Genomic DNA, 18,474 nt, shown 5'->3' with positions numbered 1-18,474 from the left:
TTATCCCTTTATCTTTGTGTGACAATGACTCCAACCACATGGTGGCAGTCATGAGCTCATTAGCCTGTCAGAAGTTAAACAGGAACACGTTCCCTCCCCGAAGTAGAACTGGAGGATAAACTGACATGGGAGCAGATTTAAATGACTTTTGCAGCCGCTGTGTTACTGTTGTCATATGTCCACAGACCACAGATCAGTTAGATCTCAAAACTCTTGCTCGAAGACAAATCGCCGGTGACGAGCAGCGAGACAGAATAATGTAGGTAACGAAACAGTCCAGTTGAGCCGCTTCCGGTGACAACAAACAAGTCTACGCCTACCTTTAAAGCTAAACGTTTGCTAGGCGGCTAATGGTAGCTAGCATGCAGCTGCAGCTAATATTACCTTAGATGGAAGTGGAGGACGAACAGCGGTTGTTCAACAGGCAGTAGTACTGTGTGTCTTGCTATACAACGAATAGTTTGAAATAATATAGGCTTTTCTGTTTCTGGCATTAAGAAATTTAGCCAATAATTGTTCACATGTGGGTTGCGATCAAGTAGAAATGTGGTGGCAGGCGATGAAGGCTGTTCATTAAAGCGCCTCAAACTTAATACTCAATAAATATAGTGAGTAATTAGACTCAGTAAATTCACATCTTTTTTTGGAAAAGCTATAAAAACAAGGATGTTACCTGTTTGTGCCTCTCAAATTAGACGTTTTGGCATTTCATAAAACATTTCCATTTTGTTATTTATGATCACGAATCACGAGTAATTATTTATGTTGAAAGAAAAGGCACGAGCTATTTTCTAAAATCACAAACTAATAAATATTTTAAATGCAAATCTTGCCATTTTCTTGTTGAATAAAAAAAACATAGAGAAGCAAGTTTATGTTTATAGCTTAAGTTACAGTAGTTGCTTTAAGACGAAAACGCGTTAGGTTTAAATTCTGAAATACCTACTGCGCATGCGTACACACTTTTAGTTCCTAAATAATATGATAGCGTTTTTCTGCACTGCAATGAAAAACATTTCGCACTGTCACTTCGTATACCTGTCTCCTTAATATAATAACAAGACGAAAATTGTCTGTTTCAAACAATAAACCATTTGTAGAATAGTGGAGGCGTGGTCACTGTCGCCAGTTTCCCATAATGCCTAGGGTGCGCTTAGCTGTTACGGTACTTTATAAATTCACTAATTTCTAACATAATATACTTGATGTTTGTTTACTGAACAATGAACAACATTACAATAGTACTCTCCACGTTGATTTGATTTTAATACGCAGATGTCAGTGTGTGCACCGTAATAAAGATCGCTGATACCAAGAATGGGACCCGGGACCAGGGTACGCTGTTCTTCAGTACACTCTTGTTTCTCTTCAGATCGTATAAATCTTTCGCCTTTTACTAAAGATTTCCGTGGAGAGGAACAACAAGAGTTTTACCCAATTTTTTGATGCCCTGCGCAAGCGGGGCTTTCTATACCTGTTGAAAGACAACGTAGCGCATGCGCACTAGTAGATGTACCCTTAACTTCCGTTTATTGATAACTTAAAATAAGGTTTTATTGAAGAGGAACTTTTATTTTGTAATAATTTTGGTGCAACTTCCGTATTTTTACTGCAGAAATCCAATAAATCAGTTGTTAGTCCGCGTTGGCCTTTCTACACACCACCATGTGTCGCTGTCGTACGCACACGTTTTCCTGCCAGGCTTCAACTTTCTCTCAAAGATTTATTAATTTTTGTCTGTTTGTTTTTGTGTCTGTATTAAAGAATTTACTTATGGGAGCAATCCTACCTGATGCACATCATATAAGACTTAAATCTCTGTGTGTCTAAATTGACAGTAATACTAATCCAGTACAACCAGAGCAGATGTGATGCTAAAGTAATACATACATTTGGATTTTTGGGTTTTCCACACAGAGTTGCATCTGATCGAATGCCAGCTTGTGGTTTTTGTTCAAGTTTGTTTCTTGTTGTCAACACAACAGTAGTCTGAGAGTTGAATGAAGACTGATTTTATTTAAACCCTGATTATCACAGGTTTGATTCCAAAACAGCAGGGAATTCCCACCTGTCCATGGGGGCTGAGCTGATCGTGGACCTGGGTCCGGTGTCAGCTCCAGACTGTCAAACACAGCACGTTGAACCTGCAGAGGTGACAGATAAACTACACGCAGACTCTGAGCAGCCGGGGAAGATCTGCGCCGTTCCAATCCACCGGCGTCCAGAGCTGCTGACTCCGTGTGCAGACCTGATCAACTCCGAGTGGCAGCGAAGCCAGGGCGCCCGACTCCACTTCCTCCAGAAGTCCTGTCCAGAGTTCCCCATCTCCCTGGTTCTCCTGCAGGGCCACAAAGACTCAGAGAAGCTGCTCGGCCACGTTCGGCTCTCACGAGTCGTAGGTCACGGCAGCAGCCTGTTCGTTGAATCAGTGGTCGTGTCTAAGGCGGAGCGAGGGAAGGGGTACGGCCGGAACCTGATGACCGAGACTGAGCGCTACGCCAGAAGCCGAGGCTTCAGGCGCCTGTGCCTGACCACCCACGATAAGCAGCACTTCTACGCACACCTCGGCTTTGTTCTGTCCACGCCGGTGCAGAATGCCGGCGCCATGAGCACATTTGTGCCCATGGAGATGCTCCTGAAGTTCTCCAGATTACCGAGCGAAGACACGAGCATGAGGACACAAGCTCAGATAAAGATGGACGCTCAAGGACCACAAGGGAGCACAGACCAGAAGAGTGCATCACAACCATGTAGTTTACCCGCTCCTCCACCTACAGCTATCTCCATCCTCCCTCCCCCTCCTCCTCCTCCTCCTCCTCCTCCTCCTATCGCCTCTTCCATCCTTTCCTCCCCTCCTCCTCCTCCTCCTCCTAATGCCACCTCCATCGTTTCCTCCCCTCCTCCTCCTCCTCCTATCGCCTCCTCCATCCTTTCCTCCCCTCCTCTCCCTCCCGCTTCTCCTGTAGTTCAGACTCTGACTGAAACTCCGTACAGAGATGCCAAAGGACTTCCCATCTTTTGGATGCACAAAGACATCTGACACACACACACACACACACACACACACACACACACACACACACACACACACACACACACACACACACACAGATCAACTCAGGAATGCCAAAGATCCTTAACTTTAAAAATTAGGATGCTGTACTTTACAACCTGAGTCATCATGTCATGTCATCATTGTTTTCTATTCTGCTTTGCTGTAGACAAAGGTTTGTTAACATTAAAATAACTTATTTTAATCAAATCCAAAATAAAGTCAGTTTAATGAAAGTGTTGTATAAATGGCTTTGGTTTTGGGTTCTTTCACTTGACCCCAAAGATCTGACACAGCGCTGCAGCCTCCAGCTTTGCCATGGCAACGGATGCTGCGCCAGGCAACACCCCAGCTCTGGTCACATGGCTTCCTCTGGTCAAGCTATGACATCAGACCCTCAGGATCACAAATGTTTAACAAATTAAACAAATAGTTCACTTTATCAGCAGCTCGTTTGCATTTGATTCCCATTTCTTTTCACTGCTGGGTTTAAGGTTGCAAAGTTAGAGTGTAACTGTAAGTATATTCAATATTTATATAATGCTAAATGTGTGACACAAAATTATTGCTAACACAAAATAGTCACTTATCTAGTGTAAGGTCAGTTTATTCAATTAGTGCAATGTAACATATTTAATAACAGCATCAAAAACCTAACATCTCTCTCTCATATGGCTTTGATCTTGACACACATACAACCATTAAAGAATGTTCTGACAAATGTTTCCTCTTCAAGTTCCACTGTTTTTCACAGTCCATTATTGATGCGCTGCAGTCTGTGTCCTCATGTCCCTCGTTTCGTAGCTGTCAGATTGTGTCTCAGTACCTGCAGTTCTTGAATCAGCAGTGACAGCTCTTTGGCTGCTGCTTCTTTCTCTCTCACTGCCTCTGTCAGCGTCTTGATCGCCCCGCCCTGCTGGACTGGAGAAGCAAACGCAAGCAGGAAGAACATTGTAGGGTTCACAAATACACGTGATTAGAAAAATGCAAATAGCATCCAACCTACTAAAACAGGGTGAAGAGTAATTCATGTGATTCTCTGATGTTTAGAACTGGATATATGGGGGAAATATGAAATCCTACCTAGAAAGAAGAAGATGAGTAAAACTGTCAACAGGAGCAGTGTGATGACAGCACAGCCCATAGCGTAGGCGCGGGATGAACTGGGAGTGAGCATCTCCTGCAGACGGCTCTGCCACTTGCTGCTGACCTGCTGCTCTCGATGACCCGCATATACGTTCCCATTCAGGGAGGGTGTGTAGGCAGGATGAGGGGGCCTCACCCCTGAAATCACACGCGCAGCATAGTAGGTCAGTGTGTGTGTGTGTGTGTGTGTGTGTGTGTGTGTGTGTGTGTGTGTGTGTGTGTGTGTGTGTGAATGGCTGTGTTCAGTGTTTATGTACCTTTGTGGCTGTGTTCAGGGTGTGTTCTATGCAGGTCGTTGATGGAGTCCACAGAATGCAGCTCGATCTCAGTGAGATCTCTGTCGCTGACCCTGTGGAACTGAGGGGTGGTCTGCGAGGAAGGCGGTCTGGACATCTTGTCTCCTCTCAAAAAAAACAAGATGAACAGATGATTTTTGTCCACAGTATAACCTTGCTCACAGGCAAGTTTGAAATATGAGTTAGATTTATATTAGTGTTGTTTTAGTTACATTTATAGTCGTTTTAGGACAAAAAGCAAAGTGAAAGAAATGATGGATTGATTGATCAGTTCATAGGCAATTAATAATCTTGATACAGTACACAGTCAAAATAAATGTCTGATTTTTAGGTATATGTGCTTTGTCAGCACCTGTGATTATTTACTTGTCTTACGTTACTAGATTTTATTTGAACGTTACCAACATTGTAAATATAAAGCTCACAAATCTCACTTAGATAATCAATACAATATCAATCATTCACCCAACGAGACTAAAACAGAAATTAGAAGACATTCTGTAACAAAATACCAAATGTAACGGCAGGTTTGAATGTGACATTGTTGAACATACTGTACTGTAGGAGGAATGAACCTTATCTTGGTTTCTATTTGAAGACAAAGCAAATGTGTCACATGAAAACATGGTTTATCACAGCTATTATTAGCAGGTTGTCAAAGTCATAAAGTTACACTGTAGCTGGAGCTTAAATCAGGGGCCGAAGGACAGAGCGGGTTCCTACATAATCGCTGTCTGTGTTATTAGATGATTAACTGAGCATTACTGCTCAACCTCCTGGTTTACAACTTCCCAGCAATTACAACACAGCAGGACACGTTCAAACACTCTTTTCCTACTCACCCCCCGTCACCATCAACGCGTGTGTGCTAGCTGGATCCCGCCTGTCAGTTTTATTTTCACTTGGTTTCCTCACACTCAGACGTCTGATGACCAAAACATCTGTACCCTCAGCTGATCCAAACATCCACACAGAGGATCCAGAAAATGGCCAAAAGAATCCCAAAGGTTCCAGTAAAATTATTCATTAAAAAGCAAAACAAAAAGTTCTCCGTGTCCTGCTGCTCATGCGTCACAAAGCAACTGCAGGACGCTCCAATGCCACTCCTGCCTGTTTGTGATCATGAGGGACAGACACATGGAGAGACCCCCCAACTCCAGACATGCTCATATGCTCAAGGCCTGAAATAGCACCGGAGACATGGAGGTATTATTAGAATGACTCGGGGGTCTGGGTGGAGGCAGTGATGGTCTACATGGCGATAAACCACAACAAAAAAGCTCACATGGACAAATACCAACAGTACAGAAACAGGAACTGTGTTGGTGTTTGTTTACCTTTTGATAACTAACAATGTCAGCTGTCTAATCCTTAGTTCTTGTTGTTAACTATTGAATGTTTTCTTCATATTTATGATATTACTATAAATATGCAGGATAATAAATAATAATATGTGTGAAACCAACACAAATTCTCAAAAAAGTCCCTTATTAATATATATGAAGAGTATTTAAACGGCAGGCGCAACTAGGCACTAACAAACTACATATCCCAGCATTACTTGCGCGTCCGCGGCCTGGTGCCTCTGTGTGGCGTTTTTTTTTTTTGCCAGGGAAGCAGGAATTACACAGTGTGAAGTGCTGAGAGTTCGGGAGCACGGCGGAAGTGAAGCACTGCTGGCAGCACCGAGCGCGTGTGACGGACATCAGCGGGAACCTCAGGCGGCACCATGTGGGCTCGGTCGTTGGTCCGGGTCGGGGGTTCGGGGCTCGGGCTACGCGCCGCCCGGGACGGTTCGGCGCGCGTCGCTGGAGCTGGATGGAGGCAGGCTTCAACTGCAGAGGTGCTGTACGTGATCTGAGGCTCGGTCCAACGAACGCGACTGCAGGATGAGGACATTAGCAAATGTTTTATTAAAAAAACCTCTGACATTAATAATGAACACAGCACAGCAACTCGCGTGCTCTGTGTTAAAGGAGGTTCTTGAACTGTACTTTGTGCTGTTTTGCAATCACACTTGAACTGAACTGAATCAGTCAGTGGCTGAACGGAGCAGCAGCAGTCGCCTCATGCGGACGTAACGCGCTGCCTGATCCACTTCACTGAGCTGCACACCTGGTGCAGCCTCGTTCAGACACACTTTCCCATAATGCACTGCACTGGAAACAGACCACAGAAGAGTATAAAAGGCCTGTTATCGTGACATTGGACTCCTTAATCAGACGTTTAATTGAGCTCTATGTATAAATACACACCAAAATGACAGCGCACACTGTTTGCCTAGCATTTTGTACAGCGGCTGTTCGTCTTCGCAGGATGGCCTGAGGAAGACGCCTCTGTTTGACTTCCACAGAGAGCACGGCGGCAGGATGGTGGCGTTCGCAGGCTGGAGTATGCCTGTCCAGTACAAAGACAGTCACATCGCCTCACACATGCACACGCGAGAGCACTGCTCCATCTTCGACGTCAGCCACATGCTGCAGGTATGAGCCCACGTGTCATGTATGAAACCAGCTGCTGTTTGAATGTAGATGACGACCTGGTTTGAATGAAGACTCTTGTTTTTTACTGCCAGAGCAAAGTCCATGGCAGAGACAGGGTGAAGTTCATGGAGTCTCTGGTGGTTGCAGATATCGCAGAACTGAAGGACAACCAGGTGAGATAAAATATTGCGGCGAAGTGTGAAATCATAAAGTCGAATCATTCATGACAGCTTAGATTGTAGAGGTGTCCCTAATAAAGTGGCCTGTGTATATCCAGCATCAAATATTCACCTCCTCGTTTCCTTCCTCACTCACCTCCTAGGGCACGTTGTCTCTCTTCACCAATGAGGCAGGAGGTGTCATTGATGACCTCATAGTGACAAAGACAGACCAGGGCTACCTCTACGTGGTCTCTAACGCCGGCTGTGCTGAGAAGGATTCCGCTCATATGAAGGTGAACGGAGGGAGCGAGTGCGTCCGCACAGGGGCTTTGGAGTCCGCTGGACTGACAGGATATGTCTGACATGTTGTTTTGGCTGTAGGCCAGACTGGCAGAGTTCAAAGCTGCAGGATTCGATGTGGATCTGGAGTTTCTCGATGAAGCATTAATTGCTCTGCAGGGTAATCACGTTTCTTGTCCTTTTCTCTCGCTCTGCTTCCAGATCCCGTTGTCTTTTTAGTTGTTCTTTATTTTATCCTTGTCTGTCTTTCTTCTGTCATATTTCTGTTTCAGTGGTTCTGCTGGTTTCGTTGTTTTTTTTTTTTCTTTTTAACCATGCGATTATTTTTCCAACAACTCTGGATGTATGAATGTTTCCCTTGTTCTTGTGGTCTATCAGACCCCGTGCAGCTTCACTATTCATGCTTCATGATTATTTCCATAATTCCTAACCCGCATGTCATCAGGGCCGAGCATGGTGCGGGTGCTTCAGGAGGGGCTGAGGGAGGATCTCAGCAAGCTCACGTTCATGACGTCCCACCTGGCCACTGTGTTTGGCGTTCCTGACTGCAGGGTGACCCGCTGTGGGTACACTGGAGAAGATGGGGTGGAAGTGAGCATCTCTTTCTGTCTATTCTGACGCTGGACTTTAAAGATCCAAGACTATTTACTATGACTTTGTCAGTGTTTGCGTCAGTCGTGTGTTTAGTATAGCTTGATCTTTATTTTTTTAATACTGTCCTTGTAGCAGCTTGTATGATGAGCTAGAAGTTGGTTGTTTCCAGTTCATAAGCATTTAGATGATGTTTGGATGAAGACCCAGTTCTACAGTTCTGTCTCTGCGTCTCAGATTTCCGTTCCTCAGACCAGAGTGGTGGAGTTGACTGAGAAGCTTCTGGCTCACTCTGAGGTGAAGCTGGCTGGTCTGGGTGCCAGGGATAGCCTGCGGCTTGAAGCGGGGCTTTGTCTCTATGGCAACGATATAGATGAGACCACCACACCTGTGGAAGCCACTCTAGTCTGGACCATAGGTGAGCTGTTTGTTTTGTCACATTGTGATAAAACCAGCTATTTTCAGATTTTAACATTTTGTCTCTCTGTCTTTGTTTTTTTTTAAACATCTATCTATTCAGAACTACTCCTCAACAAACAAAGCTTATAAATAGGAGGGATTCCCCCATGTTGTTTTGTGTAATCTGTTTCACTTACTTTTAACCTGCATACTTGTTCCACATTGCTTTGTTTTCTCACATGCAGGAAAGCGTCGGCGCCAGAACAGGGACTTCCCTGGCGCCGAAATCATCGTACCTCAGATCAAAGCCAAGACAGCCAGGAAGAGAGTTGGCCTCGTGTCCACGGGACCCCCTGTCAGACAGCACACACCCGTTTTCAGCCCTGATGGAAAGGTCATAGGTCAGAGAGCCTATACTTTATACATTTACAAAACAGGACTTTTTATGTGGTTGAGTGCAGCTGTCTTGCACGATTTTACCACTGGAGGTCGCCAGAGTGAAACATTTAAAAAATGATACACAATGTTCAAAATGTTCTGTTTTTTCAGGTGAGGTGACCAGCGGCTGCCCTTCTCCCTGCCTGAAAAAGAACATTGCCATGGCTTATGTGGATGCAGCCTTTGCTAAAAACGGAACACCCATCCAAGTTGAGGTCAGAAAGAAAACTGTGCCAGCCACCGTCAGCAAGATGCCATTCGTCCCCACCAAATACTATTCTGGATAGTAGAGAAGCACATATTACACAGTATTCTCTTCTCCTTCCTCTTCTTATATCCCGAAATCCAGAAACACCAGTGTGAGGTTGGGAAGTCTAAACGGATGAATAGTCTGAGATTATAATATGCAATAGAGTACACTGTGTGGAGAACAGCAGACTGTCTCTTTACATGCAGTCAGTCATGCTTATTGTATGTGTCTATGAAAGGCAGGCTTCACCTATGGATGTGCAATGCGTAAATACCATTCATGGAAAAATGACAAGCAGTATTGATATTCAAATGTGTCCTTATGGCTGCAGCATGGACCCTAATGCAGATTTCTTCTGTTTTTGTATTTTTAATTAAGACTAAAGAATAAACGTATACATCACTTAGAGTAAAGTCTAGAATTTACCTAATCTTTGCTGTGGACTGAGGTTTTGCTAATGAAATACTGTCACTGCTGGACCAAAATCAATACATTTCCAAATCTTTCTTTTGTATTTACATCACAAGCCAAAATTCATTTATTGTTATGTTTATACCATGTGATTATGGAAGTGAAAAAGGAGACAGCTCATAATCATTTCAATCCAATATTCTGACCGGAAATGTGCTAATTACCACAAACATGGCGGGCCAGTTTTTGTAACTGGCATTCTTTGTCATCTTGCACGTTTTCTAGTCTGTTTCTAGTTTTGTGAGGAATTTGAATACGTTCTCTGACTTCTCTGATTATATGCATCACCACATCAGATAAACCTGAGCAATCTGTCAGCTTGTCGATGTGTTGAACCTGAAAGACAAGTTTGCACATCCCATGGTACAAGATGTACTAACTTGAAAATGTTGATCATTTGTAAGTATGTATGTTATGTCAGGCAACTAATGAAATATAATTACTTTATTAAACTAAGACATTATTTTTGTGGAGCTTTCTATATGAAAGTAGTAACATGACTAGAGATTTAATACTAATTATAGATATTTGAGCAGATATTTGTTCTGTTCTTGAGTATGGACTTTGCTAATATGCTGAATGTTTATGTAAACAGTTCAGTACATTTTTTGTATAACATGTCTTTAATAAATTAATTCCCTTTGTAATTGCTTGTGACTTTCTATATTTATTATATTTCTACATTCATTTTATATTATTTTGAATAATTGTGTCTAAATATATGCATACATGTTTCAGAGAAAATATTGCTGAAAGATTTAAAACATTAATACTTTATCATGACTTACTGTTTTTCCTTATAATTCAAATTCAAAAAACTTAGACTTTGAAAGTGTGTATGAATAATTTGACTCTTAGTGTTCAGAATTCTATCTATATATAATGATAGATATATAAATATCTATATAGAATGAATTATTTTCCTAACTATAAGACTATTTTTGTTGTTTTTTGTTTAGTATTTAATCTTCATGGAAATGGGGCCGCTGCTGTTAGATTAATCACGTACTAAGCGGAAACGGGGGATACTGGCGGATCTAACCTGGCAACCCCGCCTGCCGGCCTGGTCTGTAGTTACTGTGGGGAAGATGGTGGACTTGGCGACAGCGGCGTGCTCGAAACTCCGTCCCAAACACTTTGAAAAATATTTCCTATCTCAACCTGGTATTAGATATAGACTACCCGGGGACAATCATAGATAATACGCCGCGAAAACCGTTGAGGATAGTGACTTTTCCCCCGACGGACAAGTGTTTATTCCAAAGAAAGCGGAGCGTTGTGAAGCGTGGGGTGGCTGGTAGTGAGGACGCTAGCAAACACCAGCCAGGTCGACGCGACTACACGGCGGACTTCTGGAGCTTTTTTGTTCCGCTGTTGAGACCAGCCACGGAGATCTCACAGTCGTGTTTTTTTCTGCCTTCACACCAACTGCCAAGTCTGCGGGGAGCCGAGTTTACAGCTGGGCTGAAGATAAGCTAACTTTGCCGCTACCTAGCTAACGCCAGCTAGCTTTGTTTTGAAGCGGTGGAAATGCCTCGGAGTAAAAAAGGGAAACGTGGCTCCGGGAAGCCGGGTAAGTAACAACCATGCTAACTCACAGACCTTCTCTGGCATGAAATCAGACCACGCATATGGCAGGTCGGATAAACCGGCGATACCCCTCGCTGCGCCTCCAACTTCAGTCATCTACGTCCATGTGGCTCAACCTATATTTAGTGCTGCGGCTTAGGATCGTTAGCTCCTGTGGGCTGCACATGTTAACTACCTGTGAAATCATAGAAACACATGCAACATATGAACCGTGATGTTGTTAACTGCACATTCCTGCTAACATCCAGTACTGACTACTGGCTGATACGACACGTGCGCTATTTTTAGTAGTAGCAGTTGCGTGTCGGTTACGACGGGAGCTGAAAACGGTCGAGAAACAGCCCATTCAACAAGTGCAACCAAGTTTTCTAGTGTATTTGTATTCAGAGTGAGGTCGTGTCGTCGGCTCCGTATAGTTTTACCACTGTGCATCATTACTGCGTTGTTTCTGCGCCGCGGACTGTATATAGAGATATTATATAAAGACTGATCTGTAGCCGGTGCGGCGCTCACGTTTCAGGGAGTGACGTTTCCTGGGAAGCGCGCACGTGCTACGCCTAAACGCCTAAAGCGCGCGTGCACGCACACAAACACACGCGCGTTCCACTTGAGTACCGAGCCTGTGTGCTTGTGCTTCCTTCTGATTGATTGATGGTTCTGACTTTTTGCTATGCAGGACTGGATGAATAGTTAAAAGAACAACCGTTCTGATGATTTTTTTTTCTTCTTTATCGTTTCAATGCATCATTGCATTTTTTCATGCATTTCTTTACCATTCTTCTTATAAACTTGATTTGATCCTTGCCTTCAATCTTCATCATCATCATCATTCAAACACCATCTCCAGGCTCTCTCCGTCAGGAGGTTCTTCAGCTGCAACTGTCGGCTAAAGCGCCTCTAAAAGGTAACTCCTCTGACCTTTGACCCCAGACTTCAGCTTCCCACCTGGGGCATGTCCAGTGCATGCACTAAACCCCCCACGCTTGATAACAAAGTGTGTTTCTTCCAGTCCAGCCAGTCCTCCTGGTGCCGTTATCGTAACTACGTTGAGACCTTTTCGTATGTCTTATTCTTTGTTTTTTCAGCTGTTTGTAATTTTTTTTTATCTTATGGAAGTATTTTGGATCTTCACTGACACTTGTGATAATTTATTATCTTTGAGTGTAGTGTGGTGGTCTACTGGGGCAGCAGCATGATTGTAGCAGACAGTAACAGACTGGGCAAAGTGATCAGGAGGGCTGGTTCTGTTCTGGGGGTGGAGATGGACCCCCTGCATGCTGTAGCTGAGAGGAGGATGCTGGTCCAACTCCTCTCCATCCTAGACAACACCTCCACTCTCTACACAGTGTGCTGGCTGGACAGAGGAGCACCTTCAGCCAGAGGCTGATCAGTATTAGGTGCTCCACAGAACGCCACCGGAGATCCTTCCTACCTATTTTTAATCTCCCTACCTTCTTGTGTGTACCTCCAACTTTGAGTGTGCAAAATCATTTCCCTCTGGGATTATTAATAAAGTTTTTTGAATCTTGAGCGCAGCTTTCATACTTATAGGGGAACGCTGATTAACTTTCAGGCTTAGTTTGAGTGGGTCTGGAATTTAAAGCTTGTACTACCAGGCAGTAGCCACGACTCAAATAGAAGCTCAACCCTTTGGCTCTGAGTTCTGTTCATCAGCGGAGCCACGTCTTCTGGCACTGGCTTCTGGAGCTGTGAGTGACTGCCTCGTAAGCATAAAGTGGCCAAGTGGAGATGACACGTGAGTCGTGCTAGGGAGCTCGCACATCTCGTAACAGAGCTGTGCGTGGGCAGCCTTGCGTGGGAAGGTGCACACATGTATTTCTGTGGACAAACAGTACTTCTGTACCAAGAGGACTTGGGTTTGGCTTTAGTTTAGGTTTGTGATAAGAATCGCGGTTAAGTGTGTATCGGTGTGAGGGACTAACCTGCACAGTGGTCGCAGGTTCAACGACACTGATAAATGTTTGCAGAGAACATTTTCTGTATCCAACAGGATTTTGCTTTTGGGTTGAAACTTAATCGAATGGAAATGGTTAATCTTTAAAAAAGTCCCAGAAATATCATAATTATCAAAATCATATTTCAGAAAAGTAAAAGTAACCATTTGTATAAATTCAACACCGGTGGAAACTACTTGAAAATGATCTGCTTTAACCTCTGGGTCACCACTAGTGTCCTGTGTGACCTGAACATGTACACACACGCATGGCCTGACTGTTCTGGACTGTACACACTGCATGAATGAATAAATGAATGGCCTCTCTGGTCTGCAGTAATCCCACCAATAGTAAAAAGTCCTGAGCCAGCAGGGACCTGATGGTGAGCTTAACTTAACCCGCCTGGCTTCTGCACCATGTTTGGTTTGGAGTCAGTAAAACATGCTGCACTGCTTCTCATAAGCAATAAAAATAACCAGCTGACACTAATGACATTTGTATTTTCCTAACAAAGTCTTTGGCAGTATTCCCTTCTTGTTTTACACTAAACATGTCCAGTGCGTCAGGAGGTTGTTGGTGGTAAGCTGACGTTTGCAGGTGACACATTCATGTCTGCCGTTCATATTAGCGAGTGTCCAGTTACTGACAAAGACAGACAGCTGAGCACATGAAGCCCAGAGTCGACTTCCTCAAACATGACATACTCACCTAATCAGCCATGTCTCGATGGTTCATTTTTTAGTCTTATCATCATAAGCTAATGCACATGTTTAATATTACAGATATGCTGTACTGGACAGAATATTCTACCGTCATGCGTATTGTGTTGCAAACTGATGAGATGAGGACAAAACTTCAAACATTGTCAGCAGCTCCGTCCTCACCACATATTTTTCCATCTTATGTTTTGCCTCTTTAGGTGTTAAAAATGGGGTGAAGGGAGAGTCGGGTGCCAGCGATGATGAGCTGACGTCTGATATTCTCAGCCACTACAGCAGTGCCAGTGAAACTGCGTCTGTGCTGGAAGAGGGCACAGGTTAGTGTGTAAACAGAGAAAGCACATGCAGAATCAAAATGACCAAGGTCCCAGTTACCCAAAAGGAAATACACGTTGTTGTCCTATAAAGTTCTGCGGTATTAAACTTGCAATCAGTTACTAAAATTAATACAAATGAGCTGTGTGACCCAAACACAGGAAATGAGCAGGTGGACGAGCAGACGGCCCAGGAAGAAACAGAAGACAAACTCAAGCAGTGTATAGACAACCTGATGGATAAAAGGTAGGAGGTTTTTTTTGACGATCAGCACAACATATTCCTTGAAAGGCTATGAGTGAACAACCAATGAAATGCTTCGTTGTCTCTGTTTGTGTCCCTCAGTGCTAAAACTCGCCTAGCTGCCCTTGAGTCGTTGCGACAGGCCTTTTCCTCCAGAGTGCTCTGCGACTTCATCACAGAGCGACGTCTCACTGTCAGTGACTGCATAGAAAGGAGCCTTAAAAAAGGTGAGACCGGAAGAAAGTTGGGTGTGTTAAGTTAATAGAAATAAAAACACTGATGTTGATCTCCGCTCCGTTTCCCTTCGCGTGTGCAGGCAGTGGAGAGGAGCAAGCAGCAGCAGCCACAGTCTTTGCGCTGCTCTGCATTCAGCTGGGAGGTGGAGATGAAGCAGAGGAGGGCTTTAAGATGCTTCGCCCCATCCTCACCGCCATCCTGATTGACAACAGTGCCAGCATCACGGCCCGCCAGAGTGTGAGCATTGCAAGAAAATCAGTGACTATAAAGACTGTGCAGAAAAATGACAAACTTAAAACCGTTTGGTGCAGCCAGCTGTTGTGAAAAGCTTCTCCCACACAGCTGACCTCACACTCACTGGCATTCCTGTACAATGGCCAAGTGATTCACAGCCAAATCATGCAAAAGTTCAGGAATATCTGATTTAACAATTTGTACGCCCCTTGATGTGGACTCTCCAACTGCATGAGTGACTGCGCTGTGCTGTGCACCAGAACATTTAATTAAGCTTAGCAGCCAGAAAGGCAGAATGGACCAAACAAGTTATAGCAATTGTATGCCCCCTAAAGCACTTTAACTTACAAATTTACTCAGAGTTAATCAAGACACAAGTTTCATTTTCTTGAAACATATATAATTTTTTTTGTTGAGTTGCAGTGTTGTTTTGTCTTCATTTACTAATGTGTCTGCTGTTCTTCCAGTGTGCCAGAGCTTTGGGGATGTGCTGCTATGTCTCTGCTGGTGAGGAAGGAGAGGTGAGAACAGTCTTATCCATTGTGTGTCACTTTAACAGTCCACAGAGTTTTTTTTAGCTCAATGGATTCTCTCCCTCAACATTGAATCATATCAGGACTTGGTCAAGTCGCTGAACCTTCTCGAGAATGTGTTCATGGCTTCTTATCCCAACAAAGAAGGAGCGCTGCCTGCACCCAAACCTGGAAGTCCAGCTCTTCACAGCGCTGCCCTGCAGGCCTGGTCGCTGCTTGTCACCCTCTGTCCTGCATCTAAACTGAGACTGCTGCTTGACTTGTGAGTGAGGAATAAAGCGCAGGATGAAATAGACGATTAAATCATAGACAATCATTGACGACATGTTAATAGCTTAAGATGTAATTAGTCATTGAAACTGTTTTTCTCACTTTAGCCACCTCCCTAAACTCCAGGCCTGTCTGCAAAGCAGTGACGTCAGCTACAGGATTGCAGTAGGAGAGACTATCGCCCTGCTGGTGGAGCTGGGGCGAGATATAGACGAGGTAAAAACCTAAACATGCTGTAAGGCCCAAATGAAGCGGGCAACTGCTTATCTGGGGAGATGACTTGGCAAATATACAGTAATGGTATCTTATTATACAGTAGTGACTCTGTGAATGTGCATAGGAATTTGAAGTGGAGGATGGGGAAAGTCTGTGTGAATGTCTGAAGAGCTTAGCCACAGACAGCAACAAACACAGAGCCAAGAATGACAGAAGAAAACAACGCTCCATCTTCAGAGAGGTGCTACATTACATAGAGGTGTGTTTTCCAGCCGCAAAGGGTTATTTAACATTTATTTTACTTCTGATGGATTCATTCAGTATGTTAATCCAGTTTTAAGTATTTATATCAGACCTGCCTCTGCTGTTCCTGTAGAATGAAGACTTCACAGAGGAGAAGATCAGATTTGGAATAGAGAGCGTTTACATCGACGGCTGGACGAGGAGAAGAATCTATGACGCCTTCAAAGAGATCCTCGAGTCTGGAGTCAGACATCATCTACAGGTCAGGGAACACACTTAACCTGGTGGTGCCTTCAGGGCATTACCATGGTAACTTCAGGTCATTCATACAGGATATCGACAGCGTTGTCATGTAAAACAGTTTGATAAAGACTGGAGATATGGATAACTCTGACTTACTAGAGATGTGCATTGAGGTTTGACTGACTTGCGTACATGGTTAATTCAGTTCAGTGTGTGTGTTTTGTTTTGGTGCAGTTTAACTCACTACTGAGGGACATCTTTGGATTAGGTGCACCTCTCATTTTGGACGCTTCCGTTAAAGGCAACAAGATTTCTCGATTTGAGAAGGTAACAGGATCTTTTCGTGCTTTGAATCCTCACCAGAAACACGTGACCTTATGTGTGATTTTCAATAATTGTTGGTCACTTATGCAGCGTCCCTACTACAATACTTCTGGAGCTGAGGCTCAGATTTTGCATGTGTTTATGCTCTTCGAGTTGTAATCATATTGGACTTGTCTCTGTGTCTTTCCTCAACAGCATCTTTTCAACTCTGCCGCCTTCAAAGCCAGGACTAAACAGAGGAACAAAGTCAGGGACAAACGTGCTGACGTCATGTGAGGGGACAAGGATGGAGTAAATAGATTAGTAATCCAGGATCTTCATCTTCTGAGACGGATACAAAAATGATGCCTTCAACACTTTAGCTGCCAGACACACAACACTGAATAAATTCTTAACAGGGCCTTTTCACTTGTGCTGTTCACGGGATACTTCATTGTCGATATTGAGGATCCACCAGTTATTGATAGTTCACGTGTAATAACATTAAAACCTTCTTATGTAATATAATCACGCAGGATATAACAAAGGTCATTTCTATCTCGCTGTTAGAAATTCAAAGTGAAGTATTAAGTCTCATTGTCTGAGACGCTTTTAAGGTCATCATAACTGTGGATGCCTTTTCCTGGATAACGGGTCCTGGTGTATCTTCTCCATTGTGATTTTCAGAATCAGATTGTGCAACAGAAAGTAGGAAGAAAAACACTTGCAGCAAAGCTTTATTCTCTACTTTCTTCTCTACTGGGCTTTAATTATTCTTTGTGTTCCTTCCGTTCGTCTTTACAGCCGCTGCTTCCGCTGCCAAAACTGAAACTGAATTTACAAAAAATGCAAGCTTAAAAATGTGTGGCGTTTGTGTGAGTGTGTTTTATCAGCATTTTATTTAACGCCATCAAATAAACACAAAAAGAAAATGCCTAAATATATAAAGGAAATATAATAGTTAATCATATTCATATTTTTAAGAGGAAACACACTTGAACTGTTTCTAGCATACATGTGATTTACCTAATTTATTCAAAAGTACTGTGATTTCTTTTTGTTGAAAGAAATTGAAATTGAAATGCTAGAAGCAGTTTGAATGAACAATTATTAAATGAAGACCAGTATATCTATTTTTTTTCCTCACATTTTTAATGCAGGTTGGTGGGTTTACAGTATATGTGTATGTATAGGGATTTATGGAAAGACTTGAATTGTTAGATGCATCTGAATGATTTTGCCATGCACAGTGAATTAAAGCAGGTCACTAACCAGAGCAGCTGGTTAGTATCTTACCCTTGTGTGATGCTCTCTGGGGCAGCACTTTTTCACATGTTGTCTGAAATCACATCTGGAAGATTCCCCAGCTTTTTTAAATTTGCTGCTGTTTACCAGGTCTGACTCCCTGGAAGATAGGGAGGTCTCTGTTACAGCTCTAACAAACTGTGTCATCAATAGTTCTGGTGAGAGGTAGAACGTGGATTCAATGAAATAAAGACTATTCGAGAACTTTGTTTTTTAATAACTACACAATAAGAAAACAAATAAACCATTTCTTTTCTTTAAAAAATTGCATTGTTAGTACGAACCAATGCTTTACAAGCTGTCGTAGTTAAACTTTGGATTATTGAAGTGCTTTTGCTGCTGTTCAAAAGATTTAAAAGATAAATTTAGAATGTATGAAAAGAATGTAAATATTTAAGCCAGATTGAAAGGGGGAAAAGTTAATTGTAAATAGTCATTTTTGGCTGCTTTCATTTTTGTTTTCGTAATTTCACTTTAAGGG

General features: G+C 43.1%; 4 protein-coding genes and 1 non-coding gene across 8 annotated transcripts; 4 read left to right on the top strand and 1 right to left on the bottom strand.

Moving 5' to 3' along the window:
• Window positions 1–87: 87 nt before the first annotated feature.
• Window positions 88–3,300, top strand: LOC114858586 (N-alpha-acetyltransferase 80). The gene is made up of 2 exons (XM_029155990.2): window positions 88–259; window positions 2,038–3,300. Exons 1-2 carry the CDS (start codon window positions 126–128, stop codon window positions 3,038–3,040), a joined length of 1,137 nt encoding a protein of 378 aa, XP_029011823.1. The 5' UTR covers window positions 88–125; the 3' UTR covers window positions 3,041–3,300.
• Window positions 1,353–1,466, top strand: LOC114859499 (U5 spliceosomal RNA). The gene has a single exon (XR_003786539.1). It is a non-coding gene; the product is annotated as a U5 spliceosomal RNA (small nuclear RNA).
• Window positions 3,301–3,634: 334 nt separating the features above from the next.
• si:dkey-20d21.12 (uncharacterized protein LOC556245 homolog) lies at window positions 3,635–5,957 on the bottom strand. Of its 2 annotated transcripts, none has more exons than XM_055510408.1 (4): window positions 5,337–5,957; window positions 4,456–4,599; window positions 4,136–4,336; window positions 3,635–3,973 (listed from the first exon to the last, which is right to left on the bottom strand). In XM_055510408.1, the coding sequence occupies exons 1-4, from the start codon at window positions 5,458–5,460 to the stop codon at window positions 3,837–3,839; spliced, it is 606 nt and encodes a 201-aa protein (XP_055366383.1). In that variant the 5' UTR covers window positions 5,461–5,957; the 3' UTR covers window positions 3,635–3,836. The 2 variants fall into 2 exon arrangements, with proteins under 2 accessions (XP_055366383.1, XP_055366384.1); XM_055510409.1 differs by having other exon boundaries at window positions 4,456–4,596.
• Window positions 5,958–6,083: 126 nt separating this feature from the next.
• Window positions 6,084–10,234, top strand: amt (aminomethyltransferase). 2 transcript variants are annotated; one of them, XM_029155985.3, is made up of 9 exons: window positions 6,084–6,337; window positions 6,810–6,977; window positions 7,070–7,150; window positions 7,300–7,431; window positions 7,520–7,598; window positions 7,884–8,029; window positions 8,267–8,447; window positions 8,674–8,829; window positions 8,978–10,234. In XM_029155985.3, the coding sequence occupies exons 1-9, from the start codon at window positions 6,224–6,226 to the stop codon at window positions 9,151–9,153; spliced, it is 1,233 nt and encodes a 410-aa protein (XP_029011818.1). In that variant the 5' UTR covers window positions 6,084–6,223; the 3' UTR covers window positions 9,154–10,234. The 2 variants fall into 2 exon arrangements, with proteins under 2 accessions (XP_029011818.1, XP_029011819.1); XM_029155986.2 differs by having other exon boundaries at window positions 6,171–6,342.
• Window positions 10,235–10,616: 382 nt separating this feature from the next.
• Window positions 10,617–18,197, top strand: ifrd2 (interferon-related developmental regulator 2). Of its 2 annotated transcripts, XM_029155983.2 has the most exons (13): window positions 10,617–11,160; window positions 12,025–12,081; window positions 14,052–14,168; window positions 14,328–14,412; window positions 14,512–14,636; window positions 14,726–14,883; window positions 15,348–15,401; window positions 15,497–15,675; window positions 15,791–15,899; window positions 16,024–16,158; window positions 16,276–16,404; window positions 16,620–16,712; window positions 16,905–18,197. In XM_029155983.2, exons 1-13 carry the CDS (start codon window positions 11,118–11,120, stop codon window positions 16,983–16,985), a joined length of 1,365 nt encoding a protein of 454 aa, XP_029011816.1. In that variant the 5' UTR covers window positions 10,617–11,117; the 3' UTR covers window positions 16,986–18,197. The 2 variants fall into 2 exon arrangements, with proteins under 2 accessions (XP_029011816.1, XP_029011817.1); XM_029155984.2 differs by lacking the exon at window positions 12,025–12,081 and having other exon boundaries at window positions 10,618–11,160.
• Window positions 18,198–18,474: the final 277 nt, after the last annotated feature.

The sequence above is a fragment of the Betta splendens genome, chromosome 7 (genome assembly GCF_900634795.4).
Source record: "Betta splendens chromosome 7, fBetSpl5.4, whole genome shotgun sequence".
Lineage (NCBI taxonomy): Eukaryota > Metazoa > Chordata > Actinopteri > Anabantiformes > Osphronemidae > Betta > Betta splendens.
This window is presented reverse-complemented; position numbering and strand designations above follow the sequence as displayed.